At 50.0% G+C, this 23450-nt stretch overlaps 1 protein-coding gene across 1 annotated transcript in view; it reads right to left on the bottom strand.

The window, feature by feature from the left end:
• Positions 1 to 23450, bottom strand: part of LOC137302556 (calmodulin-binding transcription activator 2-like) — a 137210-nt gene that overhangs the window by 62772 nt on the left and 50988 nt on the right. The window contains exons 8-10 of the mRNA XM_067972298.1: positions 15600 to 17458; positions 13727 to 13853; positions 12312 to 12446 (exon numbers count right to left, since the gene is read on the bottom strand). Coding sequence (XP_067828399.1) covers positions 12312 to 12446; positions 13727 to 13853; positions 15600 to 17458 — 2121 coding nt within the window. The remainder of the gene's footprint in view (positions 1 to 12311; positions 12447 to 13726; positions 13854 to 15599; positions 17459 to 23450) is intronic.

Here is a 23450-nt window from a genome sequence, read left to right as displayed (position 1 = left end):
ACCCACGGCCTCCCCGAGGTCGCCGACCCACGGGCTCCCCGAGGTCGCCGACCCACGGGCTCCCCGAGGTCGCCGACCCACGGCCTCCCCGAGGTCGCCGACCCACGGCCTCCCCGAGGTCGCCGACCCCGGCCTCCCCGAGGTCGCCGACCCACGGGCTCCCCGAGGTCACCGACCCACGGGCTCCCCGAGGTCACCGATCCCGGCCTCCCCGAGGTCACCGACCCCGGCCTCCCCGAGGTCACCTAGCCCGGCCTCCCCGAGGTCACCGACCCACGGCCTCCCCGAGGTCACCGACCCCGGCCTCCCCGAGGTCACCGACCCCGGCCTCCCCGAGGTCACCGACCCCGGCCTCCCCGAGGTCACCGACCCCGGCCTCCCCGAGGTCACCGACCCACGGGCTCCCCGAGGTCACCGACCCCGGCCTCCCCGAGGTCACCGACCCACGGGCTCCCCGAGGTCACCGACCCACGGGCTCCCCGAGGTCACCGACCCACGGGCTCCCCGAGGTCACCGATCCCGGCCTCCCCGAGGTCACCGACCCCGGCCTCCCCGAGGTCACCGACCCCGGCCTCCCCGAGGTCACCGACCCCGGCCTCCCCGAGGTCACCGACCCCGGCCTCCCCGAGGTCACCGAGCCCGGCCTCCCCGAGGTCACCGACCCCGGCCTCCCCGAGGTCACCGACCCACGGGCTCCCCGAGGTCACCGAGCCCGGCCTCCCCGAGGTCACCGACCCACGGGCTCCCCGAGGTCACCGACCCCGGCCTCCCCGAGGTCACCGACCCACGGGCTCCCCGAGGTCACCGACCCCGGCCTCCCCGAGGTCACCGACCCACGGGCTCCCCGAGGTCACCGACCCACGGGCTCCCCGAGGTCACCGACCCACGGGCTCCCCGAGGTCACCGACCCACGGGCTCCCCGAGGTCACCGATCCCGGCCTCCCCGAGGTCACCGACCCCGGCCTCCCCGAGGTCACCGACCCCGGCCTCCCCGAGGTCACCGACCCCGGCCTCCCCGAGGTCACCGACCCACGGGCTCCCCGAGGTCACCGACCCACGGGCTCCCCGAGGTCACCGACCCACGGGCTCCCCGAGGTCACCGACCCACGGGCTCCCCGAGGTCACCGACCCACGGGCTCCCCGAGGTCACCGACCCACGGGCTCCCCGAGGTCACCGACCCACGGGCTCCCCGAGGTCACCGATCCCGGCCTCCCCGAGGTCACCGACCCCGGCCTCCCCGAGGTCACCGAGCCCGGCCTCCCCGAGGTCACCGACCCACGGCCTCCCCGAGGTCACCGACCCACGGCCTCCCCGAGGTCACCGACCCACGGCCTCCCCGAGGTCACCGACCCACGGCCTCCCCGAGGTCACCGACCCACGGCCTCCCCGAGGTCACCGACCCACGGCCTCCCCGAGGTCACCGACCCACGGCCTCCCCGAGGTCACCGACCCACGGCCTCCCCGAGGTCACCGACCCCATGATTACAAATCCTGCTCCCTGCAACTATATTACAGATCCTGTTTACAACAGTTACATTACGAAGGACAGCCCCTCGTCTGCACTCCTGGAGTTAAGCACCTCAAGTACAAGAGGGAAGCTAAACAAATAAAGATGAGTGTGGTGACCCAGGGCAGAGAGAGCACCGAAGAGCCTGCAGTGACCAGCTGGCATTAGGCTCCTGAGTTATGAGGAGAGGCTGTAATGATTGGGAAAGTTTACGCTGGAGAAGAGAAGGCTCAGGGGTGATGTTATAGAAAGATCCAAGATCCTGAAGGGCACGGACAAGACTAAATGTCACTGTGTTTAATACGGTCACAGATCCTACAAGAAGTCATAGCCTGAACCTAGAAGATTGAGGGTACTTTCTGACTGAAGATTGAATCACGTGTACAACACTACAGTACGACTGGGAGACTGACAGATCGGAGAATCACAGCACCACCTGGCAATCGAACCGGTAAGTTCAGCATGACCGAGACCACTTTAACAGCCACCCCAGCACCCACTGTACTGGATAGTTCAGGAGCTCACACTATCTCAAAGAAGGTGAAGACATGTCTTTAAAAACTTTACAAATATTTTTTTGTGTTTCCTCTTGATTCACGGCGTGCTGCGCTAAAATAAAGCAATGCAGAGCCAATTGTACATTCAGAGTTCATTGTTTCTCATGGGCACTGCCTAACCTCCCCCGTGATAAGCTGTGGGGAATGGGCAGTATAATGGGATTGGAATAGGCAGCTCCAATTGAAGAGCTAGCACCAGCACAATGGACTGAATGGCCTCCTTCTCCTTTGATTCTATGATGCAGTATATGCTCTTGGCCACCAGATGGTGATAGTACTGTGCAGTCTGGCCAAGGAGGTCCTGGTTTAGTACTGAGCTAATCCGATACAAACTGTACCCAATTCAAGGGTTAAAATTAAACTGCACAGTCTGAGCCTGCCTGCTGTCTGCTTCTATTGCACCCAGTTACCTGGAGTCAGTGCACTGAATATATTAGAAATATATAATGTAGCAGACATGTGTTTGGAGAGTACGCTTGTTACTGACAGGGTCTGATAAATCCTCGTTGATGAGAAATTATAGTTAAACCTGGGAATCCGTCCTGCAAATTTTAACCAGAAATTCCCATCTGAATTTACCAGAGTTCCCTGCAGATTTCCATCGGTCTCTACAGTTAAGCAGAAACTTACCACAAAGTACTGCCCACTACCGGAGCCTGATCAATGCTCACACCATCACCCACCCACCCCCCCATACATCAATAAAAACCCAGGAGAACACGCACTCAATCCTTCACTGATTTCCATAGTCTGATTCTGCTCCTGCAGGTGCTGACTCCTGGTGACAACCTCCTGTGCCTCACCCAAATGGGCGTTGTTCAGGAGAGAGCCAGAGCAGCAAGAGTGGGCAAAGCATTCAAGGCTAATTGCAGTGCTCTGGGCACTGAGGCTAATTGCAGTGCTCTGGGCACTGAGGCTAATTGCAGTGCTCTGGGCACTGAGGCTAATTGCAGTGCTCTGGGCACTGAGGCTAATTGCAGTGCTCTGGGCACTGAGGCTGATTGCAGCGCTCTGGGCACTGAGGCTGATTGCAGCGCTCTGGGCACTGAGGCTAATTGCAGTGCTCTGGGCACTGAGGCTAATTGCAGTGCTCTGGGCACTGAGGCTAATTGCAGTGCTCTGGGCACTGAGGCTAATTGCAGTGCTCTGGGCACTGAGGCTAATTGCAGTGCTCTGGGCACTGCCTTGACTGAGATGTGCTAACAGCTGGGAATAGACCGGGAAATAAGAGGAGGAAAGAGAGAGTATGAGAATAGACTGGCGGCCAACATAAAAGGGAATCCAAAAGCCTTCCATAGGCATGTAAACAGTAAACGGGTAGTAAGAGGAGGGGTGGGATTGATTAGGGACCATAAAGGTCCACAAGGTGAGCGCATGTAAAAGGAGAGTCCGAGAGGTGAGCGCAGTGTAAAATGAGAGAAAGGAGAGTCCGAGCGCGAGAGGAGAGTCCGAGAGAGGAGCGCAGTGTAAAAGGAGAGTCCGAGAGGTGAGCGCGGTGTAAAAGGAGAGAGAGAGGAGAGTCCAAGAGCGAGAAGAGAGTCCGAGAGAGGAGCGCAGTGTAAAAGGAGAGTCCGAGAGGTGAGCGCGGTGTAAAAGGAGAGAGAGAGGAGAGTCCAAGAGCGAGAAGAGAGTCCGAGAGAGGAGCGCAGTGTAAAAGGAGAGTCCGAGAGGTGAGCGCGGTGTAAAAGGAGAGAGAGAGGAGAGTCCAAGAGCGAGAAGAGAGTCCGAGAGGTGAGCGCAGTGTAAAAGGAGAGTCCGAGAGCGGGAGGAGAGTCCGAGAGGTGAGCGCAGTGTAAAAGGAGAGTCCGAGAGGAGAGTCCGAGAGCGGGAGGAGAGTCCGAGAGGTGAGCGCAGTGTAAAAGGAGAGTCCGAGAGGTGAGCGCAGTGTAAAAGGAGAGTCCGAGAGGTGAGCGCGGTGTAAAAGGAGAGTCCGAGAGGTGAGCGCACTGTAAAAGGAGAGTCCGAGAGGTGAGCGCACTGTAAAAGGAGAGTCCGAGAGGTGAGCGCACTGTAAAAGGAGAGTCCGAGAGGTGAGCGCACTGTAAAAGGAGAGTCCGAGAGGTGAGCGCGGTGTAAAAGGAGAGTCCGAGAGGTGAGCGCGGTGTAAAAGGAGAGTCCGAGAGGTGAGCGCGGTGTAAAAGGAGAGTCCGAGAGGTGAGCACGGTGTAAAAGGAGAGTCCGAGAGGTGAGCGCGGTGTAAAAGGAGAGTCCGAGAGGTGAGCGCGGTGTAAAAGGAGAGTCCGAGAGGTGAGCGCGGTGTAAAAGGAGAGTCCGAGAGGTGAGCGCGGTGTAAAAGGAGAGTCCGAGAGGTGAGCGCGGTGTAAAAGGAGAGTCCGAGAGGTGAGCGCGGTGTAAAAGGAGAGGCCGAGAGGTGAGCGCGGTGTAAAAGGAGAGGCCGAGAGGTGAGCGCGGTGTAAAAGGAGAGTCCGAGAGGTGAGTGCGGTGTAAAAGGAGAGTCCGAGAGGTGAGCGCAGTGTAAAAGGAGAGTCCGAGAGGTGAGCGCGGTGTAAAAGGAGAGTCCGAGAGGTGAGCGCAGTGTAAAAGGAGAGTCCGAGAAGTGAGCGCAGTGTAAAAGGAGAGCCCGAGAGGTGAGCGCGGTGTAAAAGGAGAGTCCGAGAGGTGAGCGCGGTGTAAAAGGAGAGTCCGAGAGGTGAGCACAGTGTAAAAGGAGAGTCCGAGAGGTGAGCGCGGTGTAAAAGGAGAGTCCGAGAGGTGAGCGCGGTGTAAAAGGAGAGTCCGAGAGGTGAGCGCGGTGTAAAAGGAGAGAGAGAGGAGAGTCCAAGAGCGAGAAGAGAGTCCGAGAGAGGAGCGCAGTGTAAAAGGAGAGTCCGAGAGGTGAGCGCGGTGTAAAAGGAGAGAGAGAGGAGAGTCCAAGAGCGAGAAGAGAGTCCGAGAGAGGAGCGCAGTGTAAAAGGAGAGTCCGAGAGGTGAGCGCGGTGTAAAAGGAGAGAGAGAGGAGAGTCCAAGAGCGAGAAGAGAGTCCGAGAGGTGAGCGCAGTGTAAAAGGAGAGTCCGAGAGCGGGAGGAGAGTCCGAGAGGTGAGCGCAGTGTAAAAGGAGAGTCCGAGAGGAGAGTCCGAGAGCGGGAGGAGAGTCCGAGAGGTGAGCGCAGTGTAAAAGGAGAGTCCGAGAGGTGAGCGCAGTGTAAAAGGAGAGTCCGAGAGGTGAGCGCGGTGTAAAAGGAGAGTCCGAGAGGTGAGCGCACTGTAAAAGGAGAGTCCGAGAGGTGAGCGCACTGTAAAAGGAGAGTCCGAGAGGTGAGCGCACTGTAAAAGGAGAGTCCGAGAGGTGAGCGCACTGTAAAAGGAGAGTCCGAGAGGTGAGCGCGGTGTAAAAGGAGAGTCCGAGAGGTGAGCGCGGTGTAAAAGGAGAGTCCGAGAGGTGAGCGCGGTGTAAAAGGAGAGTCCGAGAGGTGAGCACGGTGTAAAAGGAGAGTCCGAGAGGTGAGCGCGGTGTAAAAGGAGAGTCCGAGAGGTGAGCGCGGTGTAAAAGGAGAGTCCGAGAGGTGAGCGCGGTGTAAAAGGAGAGTCCGAGAGGTGAGCGCGGTGTAAAAGGAGAGTCCGAGAGGTGAGCGCGGTGTAAAAGGAGAGTCCGAGAGGTGAGCGCGGTGTAAAAGGAGAGGCCGAGAGGTGAGCGCGGTGTAAAAGGAGAGGCCGAGAGGTGAGCGCGGTGTAAAAGGAGAGTCCGAGAGGTGAGTGCGGTGTAAAAGGAGAGTCCGAGAGGTGAGCGCAGTGTAAAAGGAGAGTCCGAGAGGTGAGCGCGGTGTAAAAGGAGAGTCCGAGAGGTGAGCGCAGTGTAAAAGGAGAGTCCGAGAAGTGAGCGCAGTGTAAAAGGAGAGCCCGAGAGGTGAGCGCGGTGTAAAAGGAGAGTCCGAGAGGTGAGCGCGGTGTAAAAGGAGAGTCCGAGAGGTGAGCACAGTGTAAAAGGAGAGTCCGAGAGGTGAGCGCGGTGTAAAAGGAGAGTCCGAGAGGTGAGCGCGGTGTAAAAGGAGAGTCCGAGAGGTGAGCGCGGTGTAAAAGGAGAGCCCGAGAGGTGAGCGCGGTGTAAAAGGAGAGTCCGAGAGGTGAGCGCACTGTAAAAGGAGAGTCCGAGAGGTGAGCGCAGTGTAAAAGGAGAGCCCGAGAGGTGAGCGCGGTGTAAAAGGAGAGTCCGAGAGGTGAGCGCGGTGTAAAAGGAGAGTCCGAGAGGTGAGCGCTGTGTAAAAGGAGAGTCTAGAGAGCAGGAAGAGAGTCCGCGAGGTGAACGCAGTGTAAATCTAAGGCAAGTCATGGCAGCAGAGCTCGCACCCGTGATATGCTCCTCCTGCACTATGTGGGAAGTCATGGACACTACGGGTGTCCCTGGTGACCATGTGTGCAGGAAGTGTGTCCAGCTGCAGCTACTGGCTAACCGTCTTTCGGAGCTGGAGCTGCGGGTGGATTCACTGTGGAGCATCCGCGATGCTGAGACTATCGTGGATAGCACGTTCAGTGAGTGGTCACACCGCAGGTAAAGAATACGCAGGCAGAAAGGAAATGGGTGACCGCCAGGCAGAGTAAAAGGACTAGGCAGGTAGAGCAGGAGTCCCCTGGGGCCGTCTCCCTCTCAAACAGATATTCTGCTTTAGATACTGTTGGAGGAGATGGCTTATCAGGGGAAAGCAGCAAGAGCCAAGTTCGGGGCACCACGGGTGGCTCTGCTGCACAGGAGGGGAGGAAGAAGAGTGGCAGGGCTATCGTGATAGGGGATTCAATTGTAAGAGGAACAGATAGGAGTTTCTGCGGCCGCAAACGTGACTCCAGGATGGTATGTTGCCTCCCTGGTGCTCGGGTCAAGGATGTCACGGAGCGGCTGCAGGGCATTCTGGAGGGGGAGGGTGAACAGCCAGTAGTCGTGGTCCATATCGGTACCAACGACATAGGTTAAAAAAAAGGGATGAGGTCCTGCAAGGCGAATTTAAGGAGTCAGGAGATAAATTAAAAAGCAGGACCTCAAAAGGTAGTGATCTCAGGATTATTACCAGTGCCACGTGCTAGTGAGTATAGGAACAGGAGAATAGACAGGATGAATGCGTGGCCGCAGGGATGGTGTAGGAGGGAGGGATTTAGATTCCTGGGACATTGGGACCGGTTCTGGGGAAGGTGGGACCTGTACAAGCGGGACGGGTTACACCCGAGCAGGACCGGGACCAATGACCTCGCGGGGGTGTTTGCTCGTGCTGTTGGGGAAGGTTTAAACTAGAATGGCAGGGGAATGGGAACCTGAGCAGGGAGACAGAGGAGGGGGAAACAAGGATAGAAACAAAAGACAGGAAGGGAAGAAGCAACAGTGGAAGGCAGAGAAAACAAGGGCGAAAAACAAATCGGGCCATAGTGCAAAATAAAACTAAGAGACTAGCAATCTTAAAAAGACAAGTCTAAAGGCATTGTGTCTTAATGTGCGGAGCAGTCGCAATAAGGTAGATGAATTAACAACGCAGATAGATATTAACAGTTATGATATAGTGGCGATTACGGAGACATGGCTGCAGGGTGACCAATGGTGGAAACTGAACATCCAGGGGTATTCAATATTTAGGAAGGACAGGCAAAAAGGGAAAGGAGGTGGGGTAGCGTTGTTAGTAAAGGAGGAAATCAATGCAATAGTGAGGAAGGATATTGGCTCGGAAAATCACAATGTGGAATCTGTATGGGTGGAGCTAAGAAACACCAAGGGGCAGAAAACGTTGGGGGTTGTCTGTGGGCCCCAAACAGTAGTGGAGATGTAGGGGAGGGCATTAAACAGGAAATTAGAGACACATGCAAGAAGGGTACAACGATAATCATGGGTGACTTTAATATACATATAGATTGGTCAAACCAAATTAGCAATAATACTGTGGGGGAGGAATTCCTGGAGTGTGTATGTGATGGTTTTCTAGACCAATACGTTGAGGAACCAACTAGAGAACAGGTGATCCTAGACTGGGTATTGTACAATGAGAAAGGATTAATTAACAATCTTGTTGTGTGAGGTCCCTTAGGGAAGAGCGACCATAACATGATAGAATTCCTCATTAAGATGGAGAGTGAAGTAGTTGAATCTGAAACGAGGGTCCTGAATTTAAATAAAGTAAATTATGAAAGTATGAGGTGTGAGTTGGCGATGATAGATTGGGGAACTTTACTAAAAGGGATGACGGTGGATAGGCAATGGCTAATATTTAAAGAACATGTGCAGGAATTACAACAATTATTCATTCCTGTCTGGCTCAAAAATAAAACAGGAAAGGTGGCTCAACCGTGGCTTACAAAAGAAATTAGGGATAGTGTTAGATCCAAAGAGGAGACATATAAAATTGCCAGAAAAAGCGGCAAGCCTGAGGATTGGGAGCAGTTCAGAATTCAGCACAGGAGGACAAAGGGATTGATTAAGAGGGGAAAAATAGAGTATGAGAGTAAACTAGCAGGGAACATAAAAACTGACTGTAAAAGCTTCTATAAATATGTCAAGAGAAAAAGATTAGTGAAGACAAATGTAGGTCCCTTACAGTCAGAAATGGGGGAAATTATAATGGGGAACAAAGAAATGGCAGAACAATTAAACACATACTTTGGTTCTGTCTTCACAAAGGAGGACACAAATAACCTGCCAGAAATGTTAGGGAACCAAGGGTCTAGTGAGAGGGAGGAACTGAAGGAAACCAGTATTAGTAAAAAAAATAGTGCTAGGGAAATTAATGGGGCTAAAGGCTGACAAATCCCCAGGGCCTGATAATCTACATCCCAGAGTACTAAAGGAAGTGGCCCTGGAAATAGTGGATGCATTGGTGATCATCTTCCAAAATTCTATAGACTCTGGAACAGTTCCTACAGATTGGACGGTGGCAAATGTAACCCCACTATTTAAAAAAGGGAGAGAAAAAACAGGGAATTACAGATCAGTTAGCCTAACATCAGTAGTGGGGAAAATGCTAGAGTCTATTATAAAAGATGTGATAACAGAACACTTAGAGGGCATTAATGGGATTGGACAAAGTCAGCATGGGTTTATGAAAGGGAAATCATGCTTAACAAATCCACTGGAGTTTTTTGAGGATGTAACTAGTAGAATAGATAGGGGAGAACGAGTGGATGTGGTGTATTTGGATTTTGATAAAGTCCCACACAAGAGGTTAGTGTGCAAAATTAAAGCACATGGGATTGGGGGGAATATACTGGCATGGATTGAGAATTGGTTGACAGACAGGAAACAGAGAGTAGGAATAAACGGGTCTTTTTCCGGGTGGCGGGCAATGACTAGTGGGGTACCGCAGGGATCAGTGCTTGGGCCCCAGCGATTCACAATATACATCAATGATTTGGATGAGGGAACTAATTGTAACATTTCCAGGTTTGCAGACAACACAAAGCTGGGGTGGAATGTGAGAAGTGAGGAGGATGTAAAGAGGCTCCAATGTGATTTAGACAAGTTGGGTGAGTGGGCAAGAACATGGCAGATGCAGTATAACGTGGATAAATGTGAGGTTATCCACTTTGGTTGTAAAAACAGAAAGGCAGATTATTATCTGAATGGTGATAGATTGGGAAAAGGGGAGGTGCAATGAGACCTGGGTGTCCTTGTACACCAGTCGCTGAAAGCGAGCATTCAGGTGCAGCAAGCAGTAAGGAAGGCGAATGGTATGTTGGCCTTCATTGCAAGAGGATTTGAGTACAAGAGCAGGGATGTCTCACTGCAGTTATGCAGGGCCTTGGTGAGACCACATCTGGAGTATTGTGTGCAGCTTTGGTCTCCTTATCTGAGGACGGATGTCCTTGCCATGGAGGGAGTGCAACGAAGGTTCACCAGACTGATTCCTGGGATGGCAGGACTGACGTATGAGGAGAGATTGGGTCGACTAGGCCTATATTCACTGGAGTTTAGAAGAATGAGAGGTGATCTCATTGAAACATATAAAATTCTAACAGGACTAGACAGACCAGATGCAGGGAGGATGTCCCCGATGGCTGGGGAGTCCAGAACCAGGGGGTCACAGTCTCAGGATACGGGGTTTGCCATTTAGGACCGAGATGAGGAGAAATTTCTTCACTCAGAGGGTGGTGAACCTGTGGAATTCTCTACCACAGAAGGCAGTGGAGGCCAAGTCATTAGATGTATTCAAGAAGGAGATAGATATATTTCTTAATTCTAAAGGGATCAAGGGATATGGGGAAAAAGCGGGAATAGGGTACTGAGTTAGACGATCAGCCATGAACATATTGAATGGCAGAGCAGGCCCGAAGGGCCGAATGGCCTACTCTTGCTCCTATTTTCTATGTTTCTATAAGATCTACGCGTGGAGGCAGAGGGAATGGCAGAGGTACTAAATGAGTACTTTGCATCGGTCTTTACCAAGGAAGAAGATGCTGCCAAAGTCTCGGTAAGTGAAGAGGTAGTTGAGATACTGGATGGGCTAAAAATTGATAAAGAGGAGGTACTAGAAAGGCCGGCTGTACTTAAAGTAAATAAGTCACCCGGTCCGGATGGGATGCATCCTAGGTTGCTGAGGGAAGTAAGGGTGGAAATTGTGGAGGTACTGGCCATAATCTTCCAAACATCCTTAGATACGGGGGTGGTGCCAGAGGACAGGAGAATTGCAAATATTACACCCTTGTTCAAAAAAAGGGTGTAAGGATAAACCCAGTAACTACAGGCCAGTCAGTTTAACCTCAGTGGTGGGGAAACTTTTAGAAATGATAATCCAGGACAGAATTAACAGTCACTTGGACAAGTGTGGATTGATTAGGGAAAGCCAGCACAGATTTGTGAAAGGCAAATTGTGTTTAACGAACTTGATCGTGTTTTTTTGATGAGGTAACAGAGAGGGTCGATGAGGGCAATGCGGTTGATGTGGTGTGTCTGGACTTCCAAAAGGTGTTTGATAAAGTGCAGCATTATAGGCTTATCAGCAAAGTTGAAGCCCATGGAATAAAGGGGACAGTAGCAGCATGGATACAGAATTGGTTAAGAGACAGGAAAGAGAGAGTAATGGTGAACGGTTGTTTTTCGGACTGGAGGGAGGTGTACAGTGGTGTTCCCCAGGGGTCAGTACTGGGACCACTGCTTTTTTGATATATATTAATGACTTGGACTTGGGTGTACAGGGCACAATTTCAAAATTTGCAGATGTCACAAAACTTGGAAGTGTAGTGAACAGTGGGGAGGATAGTGATAGACTTCAAGAGGATACAGACAGGCTGGTGGAATGGGCGGACAAGGAGCAGATGAAATTAACATTCGGTAGGAAGAACGAGGAGAGGCAATATAAACTAAAGAGTACAATTCTAAAAGGGATGCAGGAACAGAGAGATCTGGGGGTATATGTACACAAATCGTTGAAGGTGGCAGGGCAGGTTGAGAAAACGGTTAAACAAGCATACGGGATCCTGGGCTTTATAAATAGAGGCATAGAGTACAAAAGCAAGGAAGTGATGATGAACCTTTATAAAACACTGGTTCGACCACAACTTGAATATTGTGTCCAGTTCCGGGCACCGCACTTTAGAAAAGATGAGAAGGCCTTAGAGAGGGTGCAGAGGAGATCTACTGGAATGGTTCCAGGGATGAGGGACTTCAGTTACGTGGATAGACTGGAGAAGCTGGGGTTGTTCTCCTTACAGCAGAGAAGGTTGAGAGGAAATTTGATAGAGGTATTCAAAATCATGAAGGGTCTGGACAGAGTTTAGAGAGAAACTGTTCCCATTGACAGAAGGGTCAAGAACCAGAGGACACAGATTTAAGGTGATTGGCAAAAGAACTAATGACGACATGAGGAAAAACTTTTTTACACAGCGAGTGGTTAGGATCTGGAATGCACTGCCCGAGGGGATGGTGGAGGCAGATTCAATCATGGCCTTCAAAAGGGAACTGGATAAGTACTTGAAGGGAAAATATTTGCAGGGCTACGGGGAAAGGGCAGGGGATGGGACCAGCTGGATTGCTCTTGCACAGAGCCGGCACTGACTCGACGGGCCAAATGGCCTCCTTATGTGCTGTAACCATTCTATGATTCTAATACAATCTGTGTCTTCAGCCGGCCTGGCTCAACACCGCACTGGGAAGAGCGCTGACCAGCAATGGTATCGGGGGAACAGAACCGTAGGAGTATGCAGTATATCTGGCCCACTGCCCCTGGGTCAGCTTTGTGAAAGAGTTCTCCACTTAGTGTCAATGTACTTTATGACAGCAGATTCTCTCATGGAACAGAAAGAGCTCAGTACTAACTACCAGCAAATGAAGCCTGCACTTACCATCCAGGGACAGCCAGTCAAGCTGGGAGCTTGGCAGTGCCATGGAATTGCGAGCTCTATATTCAAACAGCACAGAGTTGGAAATGAACAGGTTCTCCCGAGCCACGTGCAGCCTCACCAGTCCTGCTTCATGAGCTGTAAGTACGAAATGAACAATGGGTTAAAATCTCATACAAATGGAATGCCATCTGCAAGGCAACGAGGGAGGGGTTTGACCATTGAAATGGCGGGGGTGGGGTGTGCAGAGAGTACACAAGAAAAGTTTCAGTTGAGAACAGATTACAGAGAATTACATCGAATGTACAGCACAGAAACAGGCCATTCGGCCCAACTGGTCCATGCTGGTGTTTATGCTCCACACGAGCCTCCTCCCTCCTTACTCCATCTCACCCCATCACCATATCCTTCTATTCCTTTCTCCCTCATGTGTTTATCCAGCTTCCCCTTAAATACATCTGTGCTATTTGCCTCAACTATCCCCTGTGGTAGTGAGTTCCACATTCTCACCACTCTCTGGGTAAAGACGTTTCTCCTGAATTCCCGATTGCATTTACTAGTGACTAGAATTACAAAGATTCAGCACCTGTGCAGACTGTCTGTCCACCCCAGTAAAGGACTGGGAGATCCATTCATCATTCTCTTGCCCTTTCTAAAGGTTGTAATTTGGGGGAAAGGTGGAGACGATGGATGAGACAGGAGGGGTTCTGTAATCCGGCCTTTCTCCAAACTCTCACTCTTGGAATCTGGCTCCTTCCTCAGGTCACCGCTTGGAAACCCAGGATCGGACAAGCTTGCTGCGGTAAAGGAGGTGGGAATGGTACCTGCTTCCTTGGTACCACCTCCTCCCCCATAGGTTTGACCCTGCTTAGGGCTGTTTAAGAAAGAATTGGGATCAAAGGTTGTGCTGGTCTGGGGTGGGGTGGGGGGAGAGAGGGCTGGGCTGATCTAGGGGGTAGGGGCAGGCTGGACTGGGAGGGGCCTGGTCTCAGGGGGCCGAGGCTGGTCTGAGATGGGCCCGGTCTCGGGGGTGCCCAGGCTGGTCTTTTCGGGGGGGGGGGGGGGGGGGTGGGGAGGGAGGGCCAGACTGGTCTGAGATAAAACAGGACTGCCCACCAAGTTGGGCAACAAAGTCCTCCCTTTTTAATGCAGTTGATGGTCTGGAGACCTGTTCCTCAGGATCGGTCAGTGCTGTGGGGACTGAGAGTGACTGATTTTCCTTCTCTCCGCTCATTACCGTTAATATCTCTAATCTTACCAGCCCTGCACCCTGGAACACAGGAACAGGAGGAGACCATTCAGCCCCTCGAGCCTGTTCCGCTATTCGGTTAGAGCATGGCTGATCTGTATCTTAACTCCATCCACCCGCCTTGAATTCATGAAAGGTTCTGTTCTCATCAGCAAAGGTCACTACCTACCTGGGCAGTAACAGCGCAGGACGCCAGGCTGAATGAGTGACGCAGGCACCGTTATCTGGTCAAACACACAGGAGTACCTCTCATTGCCATCGCTCCAAGGGCCAGTAATCAGGATCTTCACACCACCCTGTCCAGAATCAAACACAACTTTCAGCTACTAATTCCCCAGGAATGCACAAAGGACAGCAAACATCTGTCAGAATATGCCAAGTAGCTGCAACCAGAATATAGAATATAGAGCTGAGTAACAGCCCCCACCCCACTACCCATCATTAGGACAACACATAGGAACAGGAGCAGGCCATTCAGCCCCTCGTGCCTGCTCCGCCATTTGATAAGATCATGGCTGATCTGTCATCTAACTCCATATACCTGCCTTTGGCCCATATCCCTTAATACCTTTGGTTGCCAAAAAGCTATCTATCTCACATTTAAATTTAGCAATTGAGCTCGTATCAATTGCCGTTTGCGGAAGAGAGTTCCAAACTTCTACCACCCTTTGTGTGTAGAAATGTTTTCTAATCTCACTCCTGAAAGGTCTGGCTCTAATTTTTAGACTGTGCCCCCTACTCCTAGAATCCCCAACCAGCGGAAATAGTTTCTCTCTATCCACCCTATCCGTTCCCCTTAATATCTTATAAACTTCGATCAGATCACCCCTTAACCTTCGAAACTCCAGAGAATACAACCCAAATTTGTGTAATCTCTCCTCGTAACTTAACCCTTGAAGTCCGGGTATCATTCTAGTAAACCTACGCTGCACTCCCTCCAAGGCCAATATGTCCTTCCGAAGGTGCGGTGCCCAGAACTGCTCACAGTACTCCAGGTGCGGTCTAACCAGGGTTTTGTATAGCTGCAGCATAACTTCTGCCCCCTTGTACTCCAGTCCTCCAGATATAAAGGCCAGCATTCCATTAGCCTTCTTGATTATTTTCTGCACCTGTTCATGACACTTCAATGATCTATGTACCTGAACCCCCTAAGTCCCTTTGGATATCCACTGTTTTTAACTTTTTACCGTTTAGAAAGTACCCTGTTCTATCCTTTTTTGATCCAAAGTGGATGACCTCACATTTGTCTGCATTGAATTCCATTTGCCACAGTTTTGCCCATTCACCTAATCTATCAATATCGCTTTGTAATTTTATGTTTTCATCTACACTGCTTACAATGCCACCAATCTTTGTGTCATCGACATCCTTCCCCATAGGCTCAAACCCCATTGAAATTGTGACTATGCTTTGCAGGACTGCCACAATCCAGTACAGGACCCTCTAGGTGCAATTTCCTCAATATCTCCAAAGTGCTTCTGATCTGAGGTATGACCCAGTACAACTCTCGATACTGTCCCAGTGAGCTGACACGCCAAGTGCCGAGACTCCGGGCACCGAGACCCTGGGCGCTGAGACACCAGGCACCAAGACGCCATCCTCTGACCTTGGTCAGACTGGAGCACGGATTCTGGTTACAACCGCACACTGAAGGATAAGAATTCAAAGGGCAAGTTAACCCAGCTTTCACACACCTCCCGTCAATATAGAATCGCATAGCACAGAAGGCGGCCATTCGGCCCATCGTGCCTGAGCCGGCTCTATGAAAGAGCTATCCAATTATCCCCACTACCACCCCTGCTCTTTCCCCATAGCCCTGCTAATTTTTCCTTTTCAAGTATTTATCCAATTCCCTTTTGAAAGTTACTATTGAATCTGCTTCCACCGCCCTTTCAGGCAGTGCATTCTGGAATAGATTCCATAAGTTGTACAACAATACTAACTAAAGCCCAATAAACAGTACAAGGCAGGAGGGGTAGGACGGGAAGGGGGGAAAATAAAAGAGAGCAAATAATATATTTTCTTGTAATCAAGCACCTTACCTCAGGATAAGACCACTCAGGTGAAAAATCAGTGATGGTTACTGCCTGCCTGCTCTCCGTCGTGCTCCTGGGCGAGGCTTGTGTCGAGTCTGCTGGAGTTACGGGCACCTCAGTAAATGGTACACTCGTGGTTGTACCCACAAACTGCTGGGGAGTCTGTTGTTGCTGCTGAGTGTAGTTGCCCATTTGAGGAGATAGATCTGGATAATTTGTGGAGACATTCTGCCCTGGGGTTTCTGTCGGTGTAGCAGGGGTGTGGTTGGTATTGTACTGGCCATACCCTCCGCTGGTGTCAGCACTGCTGTCTGTCATGAAGTCAGATATTATGTCAGGGAACTGACTGTCAAAGGAGATATCAAAGTGGTCAATATTGAGGTCTATGTTGGATGAAGACACAGATGAAGATGACAGGTCGTTCTGTATTATGGTGTACAGATCGGATACATGGCTGCTTTGTTCCAATGTCCCTTCAGCATTGTCTGTGGTCCTGTTGGCATTGTAATGACCTTCTGATTTGACAGCCTGGTCCATTTCCACATTCTTTTGCGTCTTTGCCAGCTCTGCATCACCATTTGATTGTGACGCTGTGTCCATGGGCATCTCCACTTCTGGGGCCACTGCCTGGAAAGCCTCCAGCTGGGCTGAGGGACTGAGCTCCTCTTTGACACTGCTGTTGTCACAATGCTCTTGTGGAAACTGGGAAACTGGTTCTGTCTTCAGGCTCACAGAGACAATGGGAGACACCACTGATGTACCAACACGACTCTGCCCCGTATCATCTTGTATAAAGAATCTGTTCTGGGATCGAGGAAGGGAGCTATTAGCTGGGGTTGGTTGCCTAAAGATGCCAGTGTAGTTTTTAGGTGACTCTGCAGTACTATAGTCCATGTTTTCCAAGACTGTGGTGGAGCCAAGGTTGGATGGCATTAAACGCACCTTGGCAGTAGCTGGGAATGTCTGAGTAACAGAAACAAGACTTGAACTTTGGGGGAAGATAGAGACATCAGAGGAGACATGAGGGATTCTGTAATCAGGCCTTACTGTTGCGCCTTTCTCCAAATTCTCACTCTTGGAATCTGGCTCCTTCCTCAGGTCACCGCTTGGAAACCCAGAATCGGACAAGCTTGCTGCGGTAAAGGAAGTGGGAATGGTACCTGCTTCCTTGGTACCACCTCCTCCCCCATAGGTTTGGCCCTGCTTAGGGCTGTTTAAGAAAGAATCGGGATCAAAGGCTGTGTTGGTCTCGGAGGTATCCATGTTGGCCTCTACGGCCTGTGACAGAACATGGCCACCCACTGAGCTGGGTAACAAAGTCAACCCAATGGTGCTTGGTGTCGGAGTTAAAGACAAGCCGTGGCCACTTAGTGGCGACCCTTGGCTGTTGGAGCTTGGAGCAATAAGTTGCTGACTTGGAGTCAGTCCAGACCTACCCAAGGACACTGGCTTATCACCAATTCCTGTCATTAAGATAACTGCATTCCGAGGTATGCTGCAGGTTACCGTGGCCACGGTAAGATTTGGCACACTGGTGGCCAAGGCAACCGAGCTGAGCTCTCGGTCATCGTAGTAGCCATTGGTGCGAGTCCCCGGTGAATTCTGCACAGGGTCAAGATCCTTCAGTGTGTTGGAGGAAGACACCTCACTGTTCCCATTAACCTGTGGCACAGCTTTTGATAGTTTCACCACCTTTTTGTCCTGACTATCAGCTTTACTCTCGTCCTCTTCGTTCTTGTTTTCTGTGGCCGAGAGGTTTTGTACTTCTGTTAAGGCTGAGGATGAACTGAGTCGTATGTCCACTTTAGGTGATATAATCCTGTGCTTGGTGCTATTACATTTATGAGGAACACTTCCTGTTGTTCCTGTTCATTTAAGATTGAAGGGAAAAATAGACAACAAATGAAAGCACATCGTAAGCAAGGAAAGCATACCACATCGTCCAAAATATCAACGCTGGGGGAACAGACACTTCATCCCCCAAAATATCAACACTGGGGGAATAGACACTTCATCCCCCAAAATATCAACACTGGGGGAAATAGACACTTCATCCCCCAAAATATCGACACTGGGGGAACAGACACTTCATCCCCCAAAATATCAACACTGGGGGAATAGACACTTCATCCCCCAAAATATCAACACTGGGGGAAATAGACACTTCATCCCCCAAAATATCGACACTGGGGGAACAGACACTTCATCCCCCAAAATATCAACACTGGGGGAAATAGACACTTCATCCCCCAAAATATCAACACTGGGGGAAATAGACACTTCATCCCCCAAAATATCGACACTGGGGGAACAGACACTTCATCCCCCAAAATATCAACACTGGGGGAATAGACACTTCATCCCCCAAAATATCAACACTGGGGGAAATAGACACTTCATCCCCCAAAATATCGACACTGGGGGAACAGACACTTCATCCCCCAAAATATCAACACTGGGGGAAATAGACACTTCATCCCCCAAAATATCAACACTGGGGGAAAGAGACACTTCATCCCCCAAAATATCAACACTGGGGGAACAGACACTTCATCCCCCAAAATATCAACACTGGGGGGAACAGACACTTCATCCCCCAAAATATCAACACTGGGGGAACAGACACTTCATCCCCCAATATATCAACACTGGGGGATCAGACACTTCATCCCCCAAAATATCAACACTGGGGGAACAGACACTTCATCCCCCAAAATATCAACACTGGGGGGGAAATAGACACTTCATCCCCCAAAATATCAACACTGGGGGAAATAGACACTTCATCCCCCAAAATATCAACACTGGGGGGGAAATAGACACTTCATCCCCCAAAATATCAACACTGGGGGGGGAAATAGACACTTCATCCCCCAAAATATCAACACTGGGGGAAATAGACACTACATCCCCCAAAATATCAACACTGGGGGAACAGACACTTCATCCCCCAAAATATCAACACTGGGGGAACAGACACTTCATCCCCCAAAATATCAACACTGGGGGAAATAGACACTTCATCCCCCAAAATATCAACACTGGGGGGGAAATAGACACTTCATCCCCCAAAATATCAACACTGGGGGAACAGACACTTCATCCCCCAAAATATCAACACTGGGGGAAATAGACACTACATCCCCCAAAATATCAACACTGGGGGAAATAGACACTTCATCCCCCAAAATATCGACACTGGGGGAAATAGACACTTCATCCCCCAAAATATCAACACTGGGGGAAATAGACACTTCATCCCCCAAAATATCAACACTGGGGGAACAGACACTTCATCCTCCAAAATATCAACACTGGGGGAACAGACACTTCATCCCCCAAAATATCAACACTGGGGGAAATAGACACTTCATCCCCCAAAATAGCAACACTGGGGGAAATAGACACTTCATCCCCCAAAATATCAACACTGGGGGAACAGACACTTCATCCCCCAAAATATCAACACTGGGGGAACAGACACTTCATCCCCCAAAATATCAACACTGGGGGAGCAGACACTTCATCCCCCAAAATATCAACACTGGGGGAACAGACACTTCATCCCCCAAAATATCAACACTGGGGGAACAGACACTTCATCCCCCAAAATATCAACACTGGGGGAACAGACACTTCATCCCCCAAAATATCAACACTGGGGGAACAGACACTTCATCCCCCAAAATAGCAACACTGGGGGAAATAGACACTACATCCCCCAAAATATCAACACTGGGGGAACAGACACTTCATCCCCCAAAATATCAACACTGGGGGAACAGACACTTCATCCCCCAAAATATCAACACTGGGGGAAATAGACACTTCATCCCCCAAAATATCAACACTGGGGGAAATAGACACTTCATCCCCCAAAATATCAACACTGGGGGAAATAGACACTTCATCCCCCAAAATATCAACACTGGGGGGGAAATAGACACTACATCCCCCAAAATATCAACACTGGGGGAACAGAAACTTCATCCCCCAAAATATCAACACTGGGGGAACAGACACTTCATCCCCCAAAATATCAACACTGGGGGAACAGAAACTTCATCCCCCAAAATATCAACACTGGGGGAACAGACACTTCACCCCCCAAATCATCAACACTGGGGGAAATAGACACAACATCCCCCAAAATATCAACACTGGGGGAACAGACACTTCATCCCCCAAAATATCAACACTGGGGGAACAGACACTTCATCCCCCAAAATATCAACACTGGGGGAAATAGACACTTCATCCCCCAAAATATCAACACTGGGGGAAATAGACACTTCATCCCCCAAAATATCAACACTGGGGGAAATAGACACTACATCCCCCAAAATATCAACACTGGGGGAACAGACACTTCATCCTCCAAAATATCAACACTGGGGGAACAGACACTTCATCCCCCAAATCATCAACACTGGGGGAAATAGACACTTCATCCCCCAAAATATCAACACTGGGAGAACAGACACTTCATCCCCCAAATCATCAACACTGGGGGAACAGACACTTCATCCCCCAAAATATCAACACTGGGGGAACAGACTCTTCATCCCCCAAGATATCAACACTGGGGGAACAGACACTTCATCCCCCAAAATATCAACACTGGGGGGAGCAGACACTTCATCCCCCAAAATATCAACACTGGGGGGAACAGACACTTCATCCCCCAAAATATCAACACTGGGGGAACAGAAACTTCATCCCCCAAAATATCAACACTGGGGGAAATAGACACTTCATCCCCCAAAATAGCAACACTGGGGGAAATAGACACTTCATCCCCCAAAATATCAACACTGGGGGAAATAGACACTTCATCCTCCAAAATATCAACACTGGGGGAACAGACACTTCATCCCCCAAAATATCAACACTGGGGGAACAGACACTTCATCCCCCAAAATATCAACACTGGGGGGGAAATAGACACTTCATCCCCCAAAATATCAACACGGGGGGAAATAGACACTTCATCCCCCAAAATATCAACACTGGGGGGGAAATGGACACTTCATCCCCCAAAATATCAACACTGGGGGGGAAATAGACACTTCATCCCCCAAAATATCAACACTGGGGGGGAAATAGACACTTCATCCCCCAAAATATCAACACTGGGGGGGAACAGACACTTCATCCCCCAAAATATCAACACTGGGGGGGAAATGGACACTTCATCCCCCAAAATATCAACACTGGGGGGGAAATAGACACTTCATCCCCCAAAATATCAACACTGGGGGGGAAATAGACACTTCATCCCCCAAAATATCAACACTGGGGGGGAAATAGACACTTCATCCCCCAAAATATCAACACTGGGGGAACAGACACTTCATCCCCCAAAATATCAACACTGGGGGAAATAGACACTTCATCCTCCAAAATATCAACACTGGGGGAACAGACACTTCATCCCCCAAAATATCAACACTGGGGGAACAGACACTTCATCCCCCAAAATATCAACACTGGGGGAAATAGACACTTCATCCCCCAAAATATCAACACTGGGGGAAATAGACACTTCATCCCCCAAAATATCAACACTGGGGGAACAGACACTTCATCCTCCAAATCATCAACACTGGGGGAACAGACACTTCACCCCCCAAAATATCAACACTGGGAGAACAGACACTTCATCCCCCAAATCATCAACACTGGGGGAACAGACTCTTCATCCCCCAAATCATCAACACTGGGGGAAAAGACACTTCATCCCCCAAAATATCAACACTGGGGGATCAGACACTTCATCCCCCAAAATATCAACACTGGGGGGGAACAGACACTTCATCCCCCAAAATATCAACACTGGGGGAACAGAAACTTCATCCCCCAAAATATCAACACTGGGAGGAACAGACACTTCATCCCCCAAAATATCAACACTGGGGGAAATAGACACTTCATCCCCCAAAATATCAACACTGGGGGAACAGAAACTTCATCCCCCAAAATATCAACACTGGGGGGGAACAGACACTTCATCCCCCAAAATATCAACACTGGGGGAACAGAAACTTCATCCCCCAAAATATCAACACTGGGGGAACAGACACTTCATCCCCCAAAATATCAACACTGGGGGAACAGACACGACAACCCTCAGGAGTGAGTACATTACAAACAAATGGAGTGCCCCCATGCTGGATAAGGGTGAACTGTAATTCCTATTCCCGGTGTATATCTAGTCACCTCTATCTGACGGTGTGCATGTGACTGCAGTGAAGGCCATCCACGTTCAGACAGGCTGCTGCACACAGTGTCCCAGCTCACACATGATGGATTGCCATGGTGAGGAAATGGAGAGCCACTGCCAGCCATGGAGTCCACCAGGACACTGTATTGGGGGAATGAGGAATACACAAAACACCATACTAAATCGTGTGCAGCATATCGCTAGCTAATGAAACATCAAATTACCTTCCACCATCATCATAGAAAGAGGCCATTCGGCCCATCGTGCCTGTGCTGGCTCTTTGAAAGAGCTATCCAATTCATAGAATCATAGAAGTTACAACATGGAAACAGGCCCTTCGGCCCAACATGTCTATGTCGCCCAGTTTATACCACTAAGCTAGTCCCAATTGCCTGCACTTGGCCCATATCCCTCTATACCCATCTTACCCATGTAACTGTCCAAATGCTTTTTAAAAGACAAAATTGTACCCGCCTCTACTACTGCCTCTGGCAGCTCGTTCCAGACACTCACCACCCTTTGAGTGAAAAAATTGCCCCTCTGGATCCTTTTGTATCTCTCCCCTCTCACCTTAAATCTGTGCCCCCTCGTTATAGACTCCCCTACCTTTGGGAAAAGATTTTGACTATCGACCTTATCTATGCCCCTCATTATTTTATAGACTTCTATAAGATCACCCCTTACCCTCCTACTCTCCAGGGAATAAAGTCCCAGTCTGTCTAACCTCTCCCTGTAAGTCAAACCATCAAGTCCCGGTAGCATCCTAGTAAATCTTTTCTGCACTCTTTCTAGTTTAATAATATCCTTTCTATAATAGGGTGACCAGAACTGTACACAGTACTCCAAGTGTGGCCTCACCAATGCCCTGTACAACTTCAACAGGACATCCCAACTCCTGCATTTAATGTTCTGACCAATGAAACCAAGCATGCTGAATGCCTTCTTCACCACCCTATCCACCTGTGACTCCACTTTCAAGGAGCTATGAATCTGTACTCCTAGATCTCTTTGTTCTATAACTCTCCCCAACGCCCTACCATTAACGGAGTAGGTCCTGGCCCGATTCGATCTACCAAAATGCATCACCTCACATTTATCTAAATTAAACTCCATCTGCCATTCATCGGCCCACTGGCCCAATTTATCAAGATCCCGTTGCAATCCTAGATAACCTTCTTCACTGTCCACAATGCCACCAATCTTGGTGTCATCTGCAAACTTACTAACCATGCCTCCTAAATTCTCATCCAAATCATTAATATAAATAACAAATAACAGCGGACCCAGCACCGATCCCTGAGGCACACCGCTGGACACAGGCATCCAGTTTGAAAAACAACCCTCCACAACCACCCTCTGTCTTCTGTCGTCAAGCCAATTTTGTATCCAATTGGCTACCTCACCTTGGATCCCATGAGATTTAACCTTATGTAACAACCTACCATGCGGTACCTTGTCAAATGCTTTGCTGAAGTCCATGTAGACCACGTCTACTGCACAGCCCTCATCTATCTTCTTGGTTACCCCTTCAAAAAACTCAATCAAATTCGTGAGACATGATTTTCCTCTCACAAAACCATGCTGACTGTTCCTAATTAGTCCCTGCCTCTCCAAATGCCTGTAGATTCTGTCCC

Source organism: Heptranchias perlo, chromosome 35 (assembly GCF_035084215.1).
Source record: "Heptranchias perlo isolate sHepPer1 chromosome 35, sHepPer1.hap1, whole genome shotgun sequence".
In the NCBI taxonomy this organism is placed as follows: Eukaryota; Metazoa; Chordata; class Chondrichthyes; order Hexanchiformes; family Hexanchidae; genus Heptranchias; species Heptranchias perlo.
Note: the sequence above shows the minus strand (reverse complement) of the source record. Positions and strands in the feature narration are given on the sequence as shown.